Source organism: Microcaecilia unicolor, chromosome 2 (genome assembly GCF_901765095.1).
Source record: "Microcaecilia unicolor chromosome 2, aMicUni1.1, whole genome shotgun sequence".
NCBI classification, from domain to species: Eukaryota; Metazoa; Chordata; class Amphibia; order Gymnophiona; family Siphonopidae; genus Microcaecilia; species Microcaecilia unicolor.
In genome coordinates, this window is record NC_044032.1 from 399073147 (window position 1) to 399086495 (window position 13349).

Consider the following 13349-nt stretch of genomic DNA (forward strand, 5'->3'; position numbering starts at 1 on the left):
TGCCAGGAATCGAACTCAGTTCCTCAGTTCCCCAGGACCAAAGTCCACCACCCTAACCACTAGGCCACTACTCCACTCCTAGCAGGGCTGCTGGGTCCCATTCTGAGCTCCAAACAGCACAGAGCTGATTTTGGGCCCTGGAAGGGGCCCTCAGCTTCTGAAGAGGCTGCGGAGGATTTGGAGCCCTCAGGCTCCCACAGATTCAGATTTGAAGCACCCTCCACCCCAACAGATAGGAGGAGTGGTCCAGCTGCTTAGGTGAGAGGAGCTCCCTCATCTCATTGATGAGATCACAGAGACCCTTGCTATGCTTTGGCCATCTACATCGGATCCTATTGATGGGGACTCATTACTGGAGAGCCTGAGGGTCTCCCCAAACAATTTTCCCTCCTCAAAGTCCTCATCAAGATAATAATGGCAGAGTGGGAGTCTTCGCTCCAAAGGATGTGTGCGGGTATTGCATGTTTTTCAAGGTGGATGCCTTGGTCATGGTTATCACAAAGGCCTTGGTAGTGCTGGTTCAGGGCGGGTTCGGTCCTGAGGTAGCTCCATAACAAGAAGGTGGAGCAGTAGCTCCGCTTAGCCTTTTCTACAGGTACTTCTAGCATTCAAGCCGTTATCTGTGGCAGTTATGTGACTAGGGCTATGCTACGGTGGTTGCAGCAGTTAAGTCAGCACAGCATTTCTGCCAGGTCCTTTATGACCTCGTTTGCGTAGCCTTCTTCTCTGTGGCAGCTTTGATGGTTGGGTGCCACTGAGTCGCTGATGTGACATCAAAGAAGCTTTTGAGTCACCTTCCTTTTTGGGGATCACTTGCTTTTTGAGGAAGATTTGGAGAAGTAGGTGAAAGATATTGGGGAGGCAAGGTCTCTCTGCCTTCCGGAGCCGAAGAGGAAGGGTTCTCAGTGGGCCTCTGCTCCTTGGGGGGGGGGGGAGAGAGGGAAGGCCACTTTAGTCCTGCCCGGCGTGCGGTAGCCCAGTCTAGGGGTGAGAGCAGACTCTTCTCTCAGGGGTCCTGTCAGGGTTCCAAGCGTCCGCTCGGACTTCCCAGTAAGGGGATTTTTGTACCTGGAGCAATGGAAGGTTAAGTGACTTGCCCACAGTGACAAGAAGCTGCAGTGGGAATTGAACTCAGTTCTCCAGGTTCTCAGCACACTGCAATAAACATTAGGCTACTCCTTTTGCCACATATATGATTGCCCGAGAACTTGAAAGATACTTTTCTCCACTGATTAAGAAATTTTTTAAAAAAAGTGATATGGAAATATTTGTGATATTTACTGGAAGTGTTTTTTTGAAGAATATTCTTTATAGTATTGCTTTCTTTTGGATGTTTGGTGTGGATTATATGGTCATAATTTTGTCCTTTGAATTGATGGCTTCCAATATGAGTCAAATGCAAACAGTGTACAATTATTCTGAAGAACAATTAACTTTGATGATGCAGAGATGAGTTCATATTACATCAGAGACTGTACCTTTCCTACCCTTCATTAATAATTTAAAAACTTTACATAATCGCCAGATTCAGGCCGAGATGCATGGAGAATCTTTGATAGATCATTTGAAGAGAAGAATTATCCCCAGGGGTTTGCAACTGCAGAAATAGCCTAAAATATTTTTGGCAAACAAAACCTTTATGGATCGCTGGATAGTATTTTGAACAAGGGCTTTGTTTGTGGAAACAGCAGCCCTTGTGAAGGTGGAGTTGAACGAAGAATTGGGTGCACGCCGGGTCGGTTTTTACCACGTCTGCAAAAAATGGCTTTTTAAATGGGACGGGAAAAGGGCGTGTGGTAAAACTGAAACTGGCGCACATCCAAAACCGGCCTGAACTCTTAACACCACCCATTGATCTAGCGGTAAGAGCTCACAAGCTACACGCATGGTGATCAGTCGGTGCATATCAAATCCCGACTACCACTGGAAATGACATGCGTGGGAGGAAATAAATAAATAAGTCATCCAGGCATTATGGTCGTGCTCCCACAAATCTGAAATTACCACCAGGGGGCGCAGTAGCCTGGCGTTAGTCTCATTTTGGCATGTGCTGCACACACATAGCGCCTTTGTAAAAGGGCCCCACAGTGATTAAAGCTAGCCACAGTGATGGGAATAACATGGGCCCTGTTGCAGATAACTCGAGATAAGCTTTAGTAAAAGACCCCCTTGGTTAATTCTATCCTTTTTACTGTTTAGAAAACATCTTAAGGCTTATCTATTTTCTGATATTAATTTTGCTTGATATTATGTAATGTTGATCTGTAATTTCATTTAAATTTTATATTTCTTCTTTTGTATACTGTTGAATGCAATTGTAGATCTTTCTATTTTTCATTATTCGTTATTCGTCAGATACTATTTAATGCTGAGATGTAATTCCATCTAAATGCGATGCTTCTTATCGTGTACACCGCGATGAATCCTATTGGATAAATGGCGGGATATAAGCTATGAATACAATAGAATTGAATATTTGCATTTATAAGCGTGTGAACACACATATATGACCATCTCTGGAAAAAGGTGACTAAAGTCTTTGAAAAAAAAAAAAAAAAAAGAGGTTTAATGAATTCTGTTAAACAATTTGTAATACAATGGTCCAAACCCCATCCTTTTACAGAAGTTCAAACATGTAACTTTTTCAGACTGCTTATGGATCCATGACATGAATAATTGGCCATTCTCAACATTTTGGATCCGCTGCTTTAGCAACTTTTTCCAAGAGACGGTCAAATATATGTGGATTTCTGATCATTTACACATGTTACTGTCCTCTCCTTTATAGAAAGAACGACATTATGCATTAAGTTGCAATTAATGGGAGAAACAGTATAACTAACCTTTGTGTGACCTAGATAGCCACTTATACATGGTGCCATTTATTATTTAGGGGTCCTTTTACAAAGGCACTAGCGTTTTTAGTGCGTGCATTAATGTCTCTAGCATTTAACAAGTACTAATCATTAGCGTGCACTAAAAACACTAGCGTGCCTTTGTGTAACCCCCTTAAAGATTTAAACCTAAACAGTTTACAATATAAAACATACATAAACATAGGCAATCACATAGCTTCTCAAAGCCACAACTTTCCATATACCATTACTTCAGCAGGGAACCAGTGCGTATGCCATTACTCCTGGTAGAGGCTCCCTTCTCCATTGGTAACACAGTACTGGGTCCTCTGCTCTGGTGCGTCTCCTCTTGGATAGATGGTTTTCTCACTGCCCTTTTCCTTAATTTCTCCTCTGAAGCTAGTGTGGCTGTGTGGTCTCAACTTCAAACTCTCCTTGGATTAAGCTCGGCAATTTTCTAGGTTCTACCACTGATTCCCACTTCCTGCCTTCTGCTGTTCACTCGTTATGTTAGTCAGTCACAATCTCTCCCTTGCAATAATGTCCAGTGGCCAGGGGAGCAGAAGGTAGGATAAGGTCAAGGTAATATATTTGATATGCCGCCTTTCTGTGGTACAACAAAAGTGGTTTACATATTATATACAAAGCCAAAGACATGGTCCCTCCTTTGAGCTAGACTTTTATAGTCCCTAAGTTTCCCTCCAAATGTTGTGTCCTCCTCCTGCTGTTACAGGGCAGAGGATCAATCATTATTCTTTCTGGTAACTGCAAGAGAGTTTTCCAAGTTGAAAGGTCACATACTTCACTCTAGTGGAGGCACAGAGAATACTGCCAAGCTGCCTGTGATAGGCAGAATCTGTATGCCCTCTACTTAATGTAATGACATTTTAAGTTTGGTCTTTTGTATTGTTCAGAACACTTGACGGTACTGCAGTCATGCAGGACCATCAGACGTGGGTGTTTCACAGCTGGGTTGTTTGGTGCAGATGTCCTATGCGCACTTTCAGTTTTCAGTGGGATCAGTGAGGGTGTAAAGGTAATGTCCAAGTGTTGTAGAAACCAAACCAGATTTAAGTTCAAATATTAACCTTCACTGATACATTATTGTCTTCAAAAGGGAGGAAAAAGATCTCAGTGGCTATGTATCGTCACAACATCAGTGATAAAAAGCCTTACAAAAGATCAATCATTAGTTAAAAACCCTCCCAAGATATGTATTTTTTATATATTTTAAAATTCTTTTCATTTTGTTTTTTTAAGTAGTATTGAAATTACTTAAAGCAGATGCAGCACTTAACAGACACGGAAAACTTACCTTAGTGTTCTCAACGGACCCGTCCATTTCACTTCAAAAATATGATAAGAACTACTGCTGATGTCTGTAAGAAAACATAACTGTATAAATGAAAGAACTATAATAATCCTGAAGAATTGATGGATTTATATTTAAACTTACTGCCCAGTCACTAATTTTAGAAATCATAACACTGCTACTATATCAAAATGACGCTCAGATTTAATTAGAATGTCATCCCCTATGTAACCAATCATTGCCCCCCAAAAAACAGATCATGTGATAGTTAAAGATCCTATTCTTAAAAAATGACTTTCCAATTTATACACTTATTCAGTCCTACAGGGTCCAGGCAATTTAATCTATGAATCTTGCATCATTCTGCCTCTCTATCTGCTCAGACTTCATTCATTCTTACAATTCAGTCTTCATTCTTCCTTTTTTTAATTACTTCACCTACCTACAGCTTTTCATCTCCCTCATCTCAGTCTTCATCCTATTCCCCATTTTTTTGCTACCTCTTCCCTCTCTTCTAGCATCTTTTTGTCTCTCTTTCCTCCCTTCTGTAGAATCCCCTCTTATTATCATGTCATATCCCCTACCTCAACACAAGCGGCGTCCTCAGGCTGCTCAGGGTCCCATTGACACGCACACTTGACTGGCACAGCCCTGAGCCATGTGTGTGTGGTTCTTCTCTGGCTGCAGACTCCTTGATTGCTTTGGTTCCACGCACCTGTGTCTGCTCTCCCTCTGCCTGGCTTCCCTTGCTTCTCTCCTATTGGTCTTCTGGTTCCTCCTCCCCCTGCTCTTGTCCTATGGTTGTGCTCCTTTTCCCTGCTGGTTCCTGCTGATGTCAGATGCCAGCACTTTATCAGCTGAGCTCTTCCTGGACTCTATGCTTCAGCTTCTACTTTGGTAGATGTTACTTGCTCAGTAGTTTGCTTCTTCTCTACTTTGTTCCTCGTTACTAACTTTGCCTGTACCTGGTTTACTCTCTTGCCTGCTGCCTGCCTTATTGACTTTACCTATGCCTGGATTACTCTCTTGCCTGTTATTTGCCTATTGACATTGCCTGTACCTGGATCACTCTCTTGCCTGCTGCCTGACTGGCTGATACGTTCACCACCCCGCTTCCAGCTCTGTCTTGTAAGTCTTGCAGGCCGCCTGCACCTAGGGGCTCAACCTCTGGGGAACGGCGGTCAGCGCAGGTGAAACCTGGGGTTGTCCGGCCGCTAAGTAGAACCCGGTCTGAGTACCATGCTCAGCAGCGCTCTACTTGGTACAAGAACTCACAAGTCTGACATATCATTCCTCCGACCAGTATTTTCTTTTCCATGCTCCCCTCTGTCCACCACCTCCATCCAGCATCTCTTCCTTGTCACTCTTCTCCCCTTCTATCCAGCATCTCTCCATACCCCTCTCCCATTTCTATGCCATCATCTCTCCTATCTCCCTATTCCTCCTATCCCCATCCAATATCCATCACCCCTAACTTTGTCTTCTTACTCCCCCCCCCCCCCGTGTCCAGTATCTCCCCTCTGTCTTCCTACTCATCCAGTGTCCTGTATTTTATTTCAACCTACAACCCCTTCACCCATGCCTCATATCCATATCCTTTTTCCTCCCTGATCTAGCATCTCCTTTCTTTCCCCCTCCTCTAAGCCAGTATCTTCCTCATCCCATTCCAGTATTTCCCCTCTCTTTCCCCATCCCAATCCAGCATCTCCCTTCTGTCATCCTATACCCCATATATCCACCATCTCCCCTTCTCTCCCCCTTTGTTGTTTGTGTTGTTTGTGCATTTTATTTTTCTAATAGGGTTGGTCACAGTCTCTTTTCCACTTTCTTTATGTCAGTCTTCTAAATTCTTTTCCAGGTTTGCCTTTCCAATCCTTCTATTTTCTCTTGTCTTTTTCCTTTCATTCTCTGTATCTGTCTGGCACTGATCTTTATGGGAGGTTTTCTTCATTTTTCTCTTTTCTATGTTTATATTTGCCCATTTCATTTTACCCTCATTCTTCTTTCTCTCATCCTCTAGACCTTAGTCTCCTCCTTTTCACATCTCACCTACATACTGCTTTTCCCATTTCCTTTTCTAGCACTCCCATTGGCCACTCTGGCTCTCTCCTTCTCCAGCCTCCTATCCTCCTCTCATCTTTCACTCACTCCCTAGTCCCCCAGTTCGATCCTCTGTAATCACTCTCTCAGCCCCAGCTTAATCCCTGTCTCTCCTTCATCCCCTTGCCTCGAGGCCATTCTTCTGTACCCTCTACTCCATCTCCTAATGCCTCTCTTTTACCATTTTATCCCCATTTCTGCTCTCATTCACCCCCTTCAGAGACCTATACCCTTCCTCTCACATCCCTATCCAGAACCTCCATCCCTTTTCAATGCCTCTCATCTTCTTGAGAAGTCATTCATGCAATATCGTAGTCTTTCCCCACACTTCATCCCCTTTCACTTACTCATCCCTCACTCATTTCCCCAACCCATCAACATACCCCCACTCCTACCTATTAGTTGTCACTATCCCCTCAAAATTCCCACTCCATCTCGCCTATCCATAATTCCCTGCTCTGCTCCCCAACACTCTGCTCTATTCCCCTATCCCTCCCCTAGTAATCAGCTCTGTTCTTTCTCTCCCCTCCCTGCCTAGTCCCATCCATCTTATGCTCTATTCCCCTTTGCCACCCACCCACCCACAGTCCCATCCATAATCTGCTCTGTTCCCATTCTCCCCATCCACCCACTGTCCCATCCATCTTCTGCTCTGTTCCCTTTCTCCCCCTACCCTCCCACACCCACCCACCTTCTTCTCTATTCCCCTTCTTCCCCCACCCATTCCAGTTCTTCCATCGCTCTCCCTGCCCCAGTCCTGCAATCTAGCATCTTTCGGCTTCTTCCCCTATCTGACATGTTTTACCCTTCCATTCCACCTTCCCTTGCCACCCGCAGGTTAGGCGTCTCTCTTGCTCCTTCTCACCACACCCCTACCACCACCTCGTGCGGCCCGGTATCTTTTTTTTCCTTTCCTACCCTGTAGTAGGGCATCTCGATCCTTCCTGTGCCCACCTGCTGGTGCTGCAATCCTCTGACTTTTAGCAGAGTCAGCAATCAAAGCAGCCTTCCTGCCTCAGAAGCTCTCCCTCAGTGGAGTCCCACCTATGGGGGACCAGGAAGTTGCACAGATGGAAAGCTTTCAGGGCTGGTGGGAGGTGAGGCTGCTTTGATCACCAACACTGCTAAAAGTCAGAGGATTGCAATGCTGCGGACAGTCACAGGAAGGAAGCAAATGCTGGACCGTGAAAGGAAGGGAGAAAGATACCAGAGTGCCGGGGGGGGGGGGGGGGGGTTGCATGCCAGCCAAGTACACACATCCTAGCAATACCTGAGGCAGGAATGGGGAGGCCTGAGCCAGGAATGGGGGGACCCCAAGGCCTCACATAGCAATGCCCAAGCTTTAAGAGTTTGCTGGTGGAGAAACTAACCATTTCCTTAACACAATCGCTTTTTCTAGGCATCAGATTGCATCTTCACTGAAGATTTACAATTCTTACTATGAGAATCAAAAGAATATGCAGCTTTCATGTTATCAGGTAAGGCCTGTAACCAGCAGTGAAGTAGATTTGTTTCTTAGAGGTATTTGGACAGTCGTTTTATGTCTATCTGCTTAATATTATCCAGTCCTGCGGGTGTGAAGATATCTGTCCTTGTGATTCCAAAACCAAAAGCATTGGTGCTTGAGCTGAAAATGAATCTCCAGTAGACATTGGCAAAAAATAAACTTATGACTCATCCCAGGCATACAGTTTTCTGCAGATGCACCTCAGAAAATGTCACTGAAGTAGGCCATTTTTAGTTAGAAGAAATAGTATTAATATTATTTATTTTTGCATCAAATGGGTTCTTCCAATGACCTAGAAAAATACCCTCTGATATTCAGCTGGCAGCGACAATGATTCCGGAAATTCAATGATGGGTCGTTTCCAGTCCGGACATTGAATATCTGGGGTTCTTTTGGTCAGTTCTAACTTAACCAGCTATGTGAATATTTAGCACTAGCCAGTTAATAGCGGACAAAGATAGGACTGCTATTTATGTGGTCCAATTTGCGCGCTAAACGTAGCCAGTCAGAGCTTGAATATTCATGGATAGCTGTCTATATCACACAATATAATCATTTAGCCGCCATACACTAAGGGCTTCGTTTACAAAGCTGTGCTAGCAATTCCCATGCAGCAAATGAGAGGAAGCCCATAGGAACTGAATGGGCTTTCTCTCATTTGCCGCACCAAGAATCGGTAGTGCGGCTCTGTTAATGAAGCCCTAAGCGTTAATATTCAGCAGGATAACCAGCTATCTCGTGCTGAATGTTAGCACTTACAGGCTTATTTTTGAAAGAGAAGGGCGCCCCCTACCTGTTACACTTGTGGTGGTAAATGTGAGCCCTCCAAAACCCAACACAAACCCACTGTACCCACATCTAGGTGCCCCCCTTCATCCCTAAGGACTGTGGTAGTGGTGTACAGTTGTGGGGAGGGGGTTTTGGGCTGGGTTGGGGGGCACAGCACCCAAGGTAAGGGAGCTATGCACCTGGGAGCTTTTTCTGTAGTCCACTGCAGTGCCCCCTAGGGTGTCCGGTTGGTGTCCTGGCATGCGAGGGGACCAGTGCACTACGAATGCTGGCTCCTCCCATGACTAAATGGCTTGGATTTGGTCGTTTCTGAGATGGGCGTCCTCTGTTTACATTATCACCGAAAATTGGGGACAACCATCTCTAAGTGCGACCATCTCTAAGTTCGACCTAAATGTTGAGATTTGGGCGTCTCTGACCATATTATCGAAACGAAAGATGGACACCCATCTTGTTTCGATAATCCAGGTTTCCCCGCCCCTTCAGGAAAACTTGGGTGCCCTGTTCGATTATGCCCCTCCACGCCAGCTAAGAGCTAATTAAGTGGCTAGGAGCTATTCCTGGCCGGTCAAATAGCACTGAATATTGGGCCCACGTTGCCCAATATTCAAAGCCAATAATTAAGAATAAGCAGCCAGAACATTCATGTTGTTTCCTGTGTAATTTTCAAGAATGTTTTCTTCATTTTCGTTTTGTCCATTTTTTTCGTCACAGGAGCAAAGTCACTGAGTGAGCACTGTTTTGAAAGAGGGTGCACTATGTGTGAAGAGGTTAAACTCTTTCTGAATGATTGTGAAATTCTGCATGCACGCACAGTTTGTGCATGTGTAATGACACCCTCTTTGCAAATTGTGTGTGCTCTCTCAAATGAGTGAGCACTATTGTCGGCAAATGATAAAACACACATTTTCATGTTTATTTCTTCTCATTTTCATTTGATAATTGACATGCAATGACATGAGATAAATCATTAATGTTTGCAATATTGCTGCAAATCAATGCCCATCCCTACTAATTATACATTTGCCAATTACTGGCAAACACATAATTTACATAATAATATATTTTCAAAAATTATGGGGTCGATATTCAAAGTAATTTGAATAGATAGAAAGAGCTCCTGGTTGTTTAAATCACTTGTCTGGGGCTCACTGGGCATATTCAGTGACACTTAGCCGAATAGTACCAGTGAAAATGCCCTGTTAGCACCTAAGCTGAAACCAGATATTTTGTGGGTGGTCCAGGGATGGAGTCAGCACTCATGCAGTTAAGTGCTGATATTCAGCAATTAACCAGCTAAGATGACCACATAAAACACAGTGCTATCTTTATGCAATTCACCTGAATATTGCACTTAAACGCACGTGTATGCCTGGATATTCAGTGCCAATACCTGGGCTCCCACTTGCATGCATAACTCACAGAACACTGTGAGTTGCACATGTCCCTGTTGTATTTAGGTGTGCACACTTGCACCAGTTCTACGGCTCTCATAAGTGCAAGTACCTAAGGGACCCTTTTACCAAGCTGCAGTAAAAAATGGCCGGCACTGGCATCAGCACGTGTTTCACACTCACACCGAGGCCCCCTTTTACTGTAGCTGGTAAAGGGAAGCACTTGCCGCACACCATTTCAGGGGGAGCCCTTACCGCCATCCATTGAGGTGGTGGTAAGGGCTCCCGCATTAACCCTGTGGTAATCAGGCAGCACGCAGCACTGCCCGATTACCTCCGGGTACATTCCAGTGCTACAAAAATAAATAAATTTTTTGTAGTGCCAGAAATGACGACGCGCTAGGGGTTGGAAGTACCCATGGTAGCCCAGCAGTACTTCCTGTATAGCGAGCAGTAAGCCTGCATTGGGCTTACCACCGCTTAGTAAAAGGAGTCCTAAGTGTTAGGGGCATTGGTAGGCGGATGTGCTAGAATTCTAGAATGGATCCTAGTCACCTCATTTCCATTATAGAGTAGGGCTCCTAAGGCACATCCTATGGGCGCCTAATTGGAAGCGCCCAGCTGTAAGTTAGAATTTCATTTGTAAGTGAGAAAACTATGAACTTAATTAATGTAGAAAGTGGCCTGGCCAGTAAACTTTCAGAGGAATGGATATTAAGCCTCGTGGATAGGTCAAGAGAAGAGGTTTAAAGCAAGGCTTGAGTGTCAAGTTGTAGACATCTGAGTAAAATGCAGACATCTAGATTTTGTGAAATTAATCCTAAAACTAAAATTGATGGACTGCTTATTTGGTAGGAGCAAGGTCAACTGGTTATTACAGGACTATTGGAAATTCTCTGGGGGGTTCGGCGACCCATCAGATTCAAGATTCAAGATGAGAAGCAAACTTCTTCCTCTGATTTGATAGAATTGCCTGAACCCGTGGGCTCTTCTATCAGCAAAAGGTACTGTATGATGATATATGCTATTATGCACAGTGCATTTCTAGCTTTAGATACTGAGTAAATCATAGAACCTTATATGATGTGGTGTTGGGATAAAATATGCTCCCTGCTTTCACTCCCATGATCAGGCTCTTCAAACACTAATAAAACTTCTTTAATATAATTTTATTTATTAGCTTTTCAAAGTGTGTGTCAAGCTAAATACTTTCATTCGAAATAACGTATGCCTCATATACATGATTTAAAACAAAGAACAAAATTATAATTAACAGAAAAAAAAAACTGTATATGCTAACGAGTCTTCAATTATAGAGTTAAGAATGAGGACAATAGAGGAAACACATAAAAAGCTAAAAAGGAAACCTGAGGTAACACCAGTGGTGTGCTAGAGCCGGCTTGCACCGGCTCACTAGAGCCGTTTGTTATTTTTTTAAAGAATTTTGGGAGCCAGGACTGGTGGTTGCAACGCTGTGTTAAGAGCTGGTATTCTGCGCTACAGCAGACTCCTAGAGGCACCTTGGGAAGATTGATTTATTTTCACAATTTCTATTCTGCACTATTTTTGAGATTCTAGGTGGAATACAACTTAACATTCACACCTTGGTACATAAAATAATACAAAATAGATTGTACAATACAATAACCAGCAGATTCATAATTTAAAATTCATAATATCAGTTCCTGAAAGTCAAACATGCAGACTGACAGCCTGGCCAAATAAAATTAAAAAAGTCATTAAAGAAGCTTTCATGTCCCTCATAGATCGAATATTCAAAGGTAAATCATTCCATAATTTAGGTCCCACTACATAGAATATAGACAATTGATTTTCTTCAAGATATATCATGCGAAAAAAAAGCGACCCTTGGGAGGTGCATAGGTCACTTGGTCCTTGGGAGCGACTCAGGGTGAGGCAGAAATCTTGGGGATCCAATTGGACCCCAGGTCCAGCTCCATGACAGCAGTATGCAAGTCCCTGGAGCAGTTTTAGTGGGTACTGCAGTGCACTTCAGGCAGGCGGACCTAGGCCCAACCCCCCCTACCTGTTATTCTTGTGGTGGTAAATGTGAACCCTCCAAAACACACCACAAACCCACTGTACCCACATCTAGGTGCCCCCCTTCATCCCTAAGGACTATGGTAGTGGTGTATAGTTGTGGGGAGTGGGTTTTGGGGGGGGGGGGGTTGGGAGGCTCAGCACACAAGGTAAGGGAGCTATGCACCTGGGAGCTTTTTCTGAAGTCCACTGCATTGCCCCCTAGGGTGCCCGGTTGGTGTCCTGGCATGTGAGGGGGACCACTACACTACGAATGCTGGCTCCTCCCGCGACCAAATGGCTTGGATTTGGTCGTTTCTGAGATGGGCGTCCTCAGTTTCCATTATCACAGAAAATCGGGGACGACCATCTCTTAAGGTCAACCTAAATGTTGAGATTTGGGCGTCCCCACCCATCTTGTTTTGATAATACGGGTTTCCCCGCCCCTTCGCGGGGACATCCTGCAAGGAAGTCCTCAGGAAAACTTGGGCGCCCCGTTCGATTATGCCCCTCCACGTAGGCTGGCTGCTTTTATTGACAAATAATGCCTTCGTGTGAACCCAAAAATTGATTTATTGCATGTTACATATTTTTAAAGTCAATTATTTCAAGCACTTAGGAACGTTAAACTACATATACATCTATGGAAACAATTCAACTGTGTTTAAAAACTCCTCAAGATGCAGAGTCTTATCATTTAAACCTGATGAGACAAAAGTCTGCTATAAGACAACCACCTCAACACACAACAGATTCTGCAACATATTCTAAAACCCCGTCTCATAACAAACTAAAATTATAATAATCTTTTGATGCAAACTCAGTAAGCCAATGCACCATCCCTCCATTGCAAAACACTATGTACAAATTTTTACATAAACACACTCAGATACCATAGCAGCACTAACTCCCAGGACTCAAAGAACAAACTTATCCATGAAAAGGCAGCACTATCAATATTACACTAGTTCCTAGAATTTCAATAGACCACCTAGTTTGGGGGGGGGGGGGGGAGAACAGGACTGCTACAGATCTCTACACAGATAGTACATGCTAGCAGAATATGGCACCTTGGTCACAAGCAGAAATTACAGGCAGACTCTCATCAAATATGAAACAAGGGACCACACATCAGTACTAGAGGTATAAAGGCAAAAAAAAAAAAATTTTAATTGGATCCTCAAATCAGACTCTGCATGTACAGTCAACAAAAGAAATACAAACTAATTGCAAGATATCAGAGAGATGCATTTCCAAAACCTGTCATATTCCAATTACTATGAAATTCAAAATAAAATACTTTTTTTTACCTTTGTTGTTTGAACAATTTATTATTTCATTCCCTTTGGTCT

At 43.7% G+C, this 13349-nt stretch overlaps 1 protein-coding gene across 1 annotated transcript in view; it reads left to right on the top strand.

Moving 5' to 3' along the window:
• Window positions 1–13349, top strand: part of RASSF6 (Ras association domain family member 6) — a 59495-nt gene that overhangs the window by 12209 nt on the left and 33937 nt on the right. Inside the window, exons 4-5 of the mRNA XM_030190624.1 lie at window positions 7667–7745; window positions 10813–10961. Coding sequence (XP_030046484.1) covers window positions 7667–7745; window positions 10813–10961 — 228 coding nt within the window. The remainder of the gene's footprint in view (window positions 1–7666; window positions 7746–10812; window positions 10962–13349) is intronic.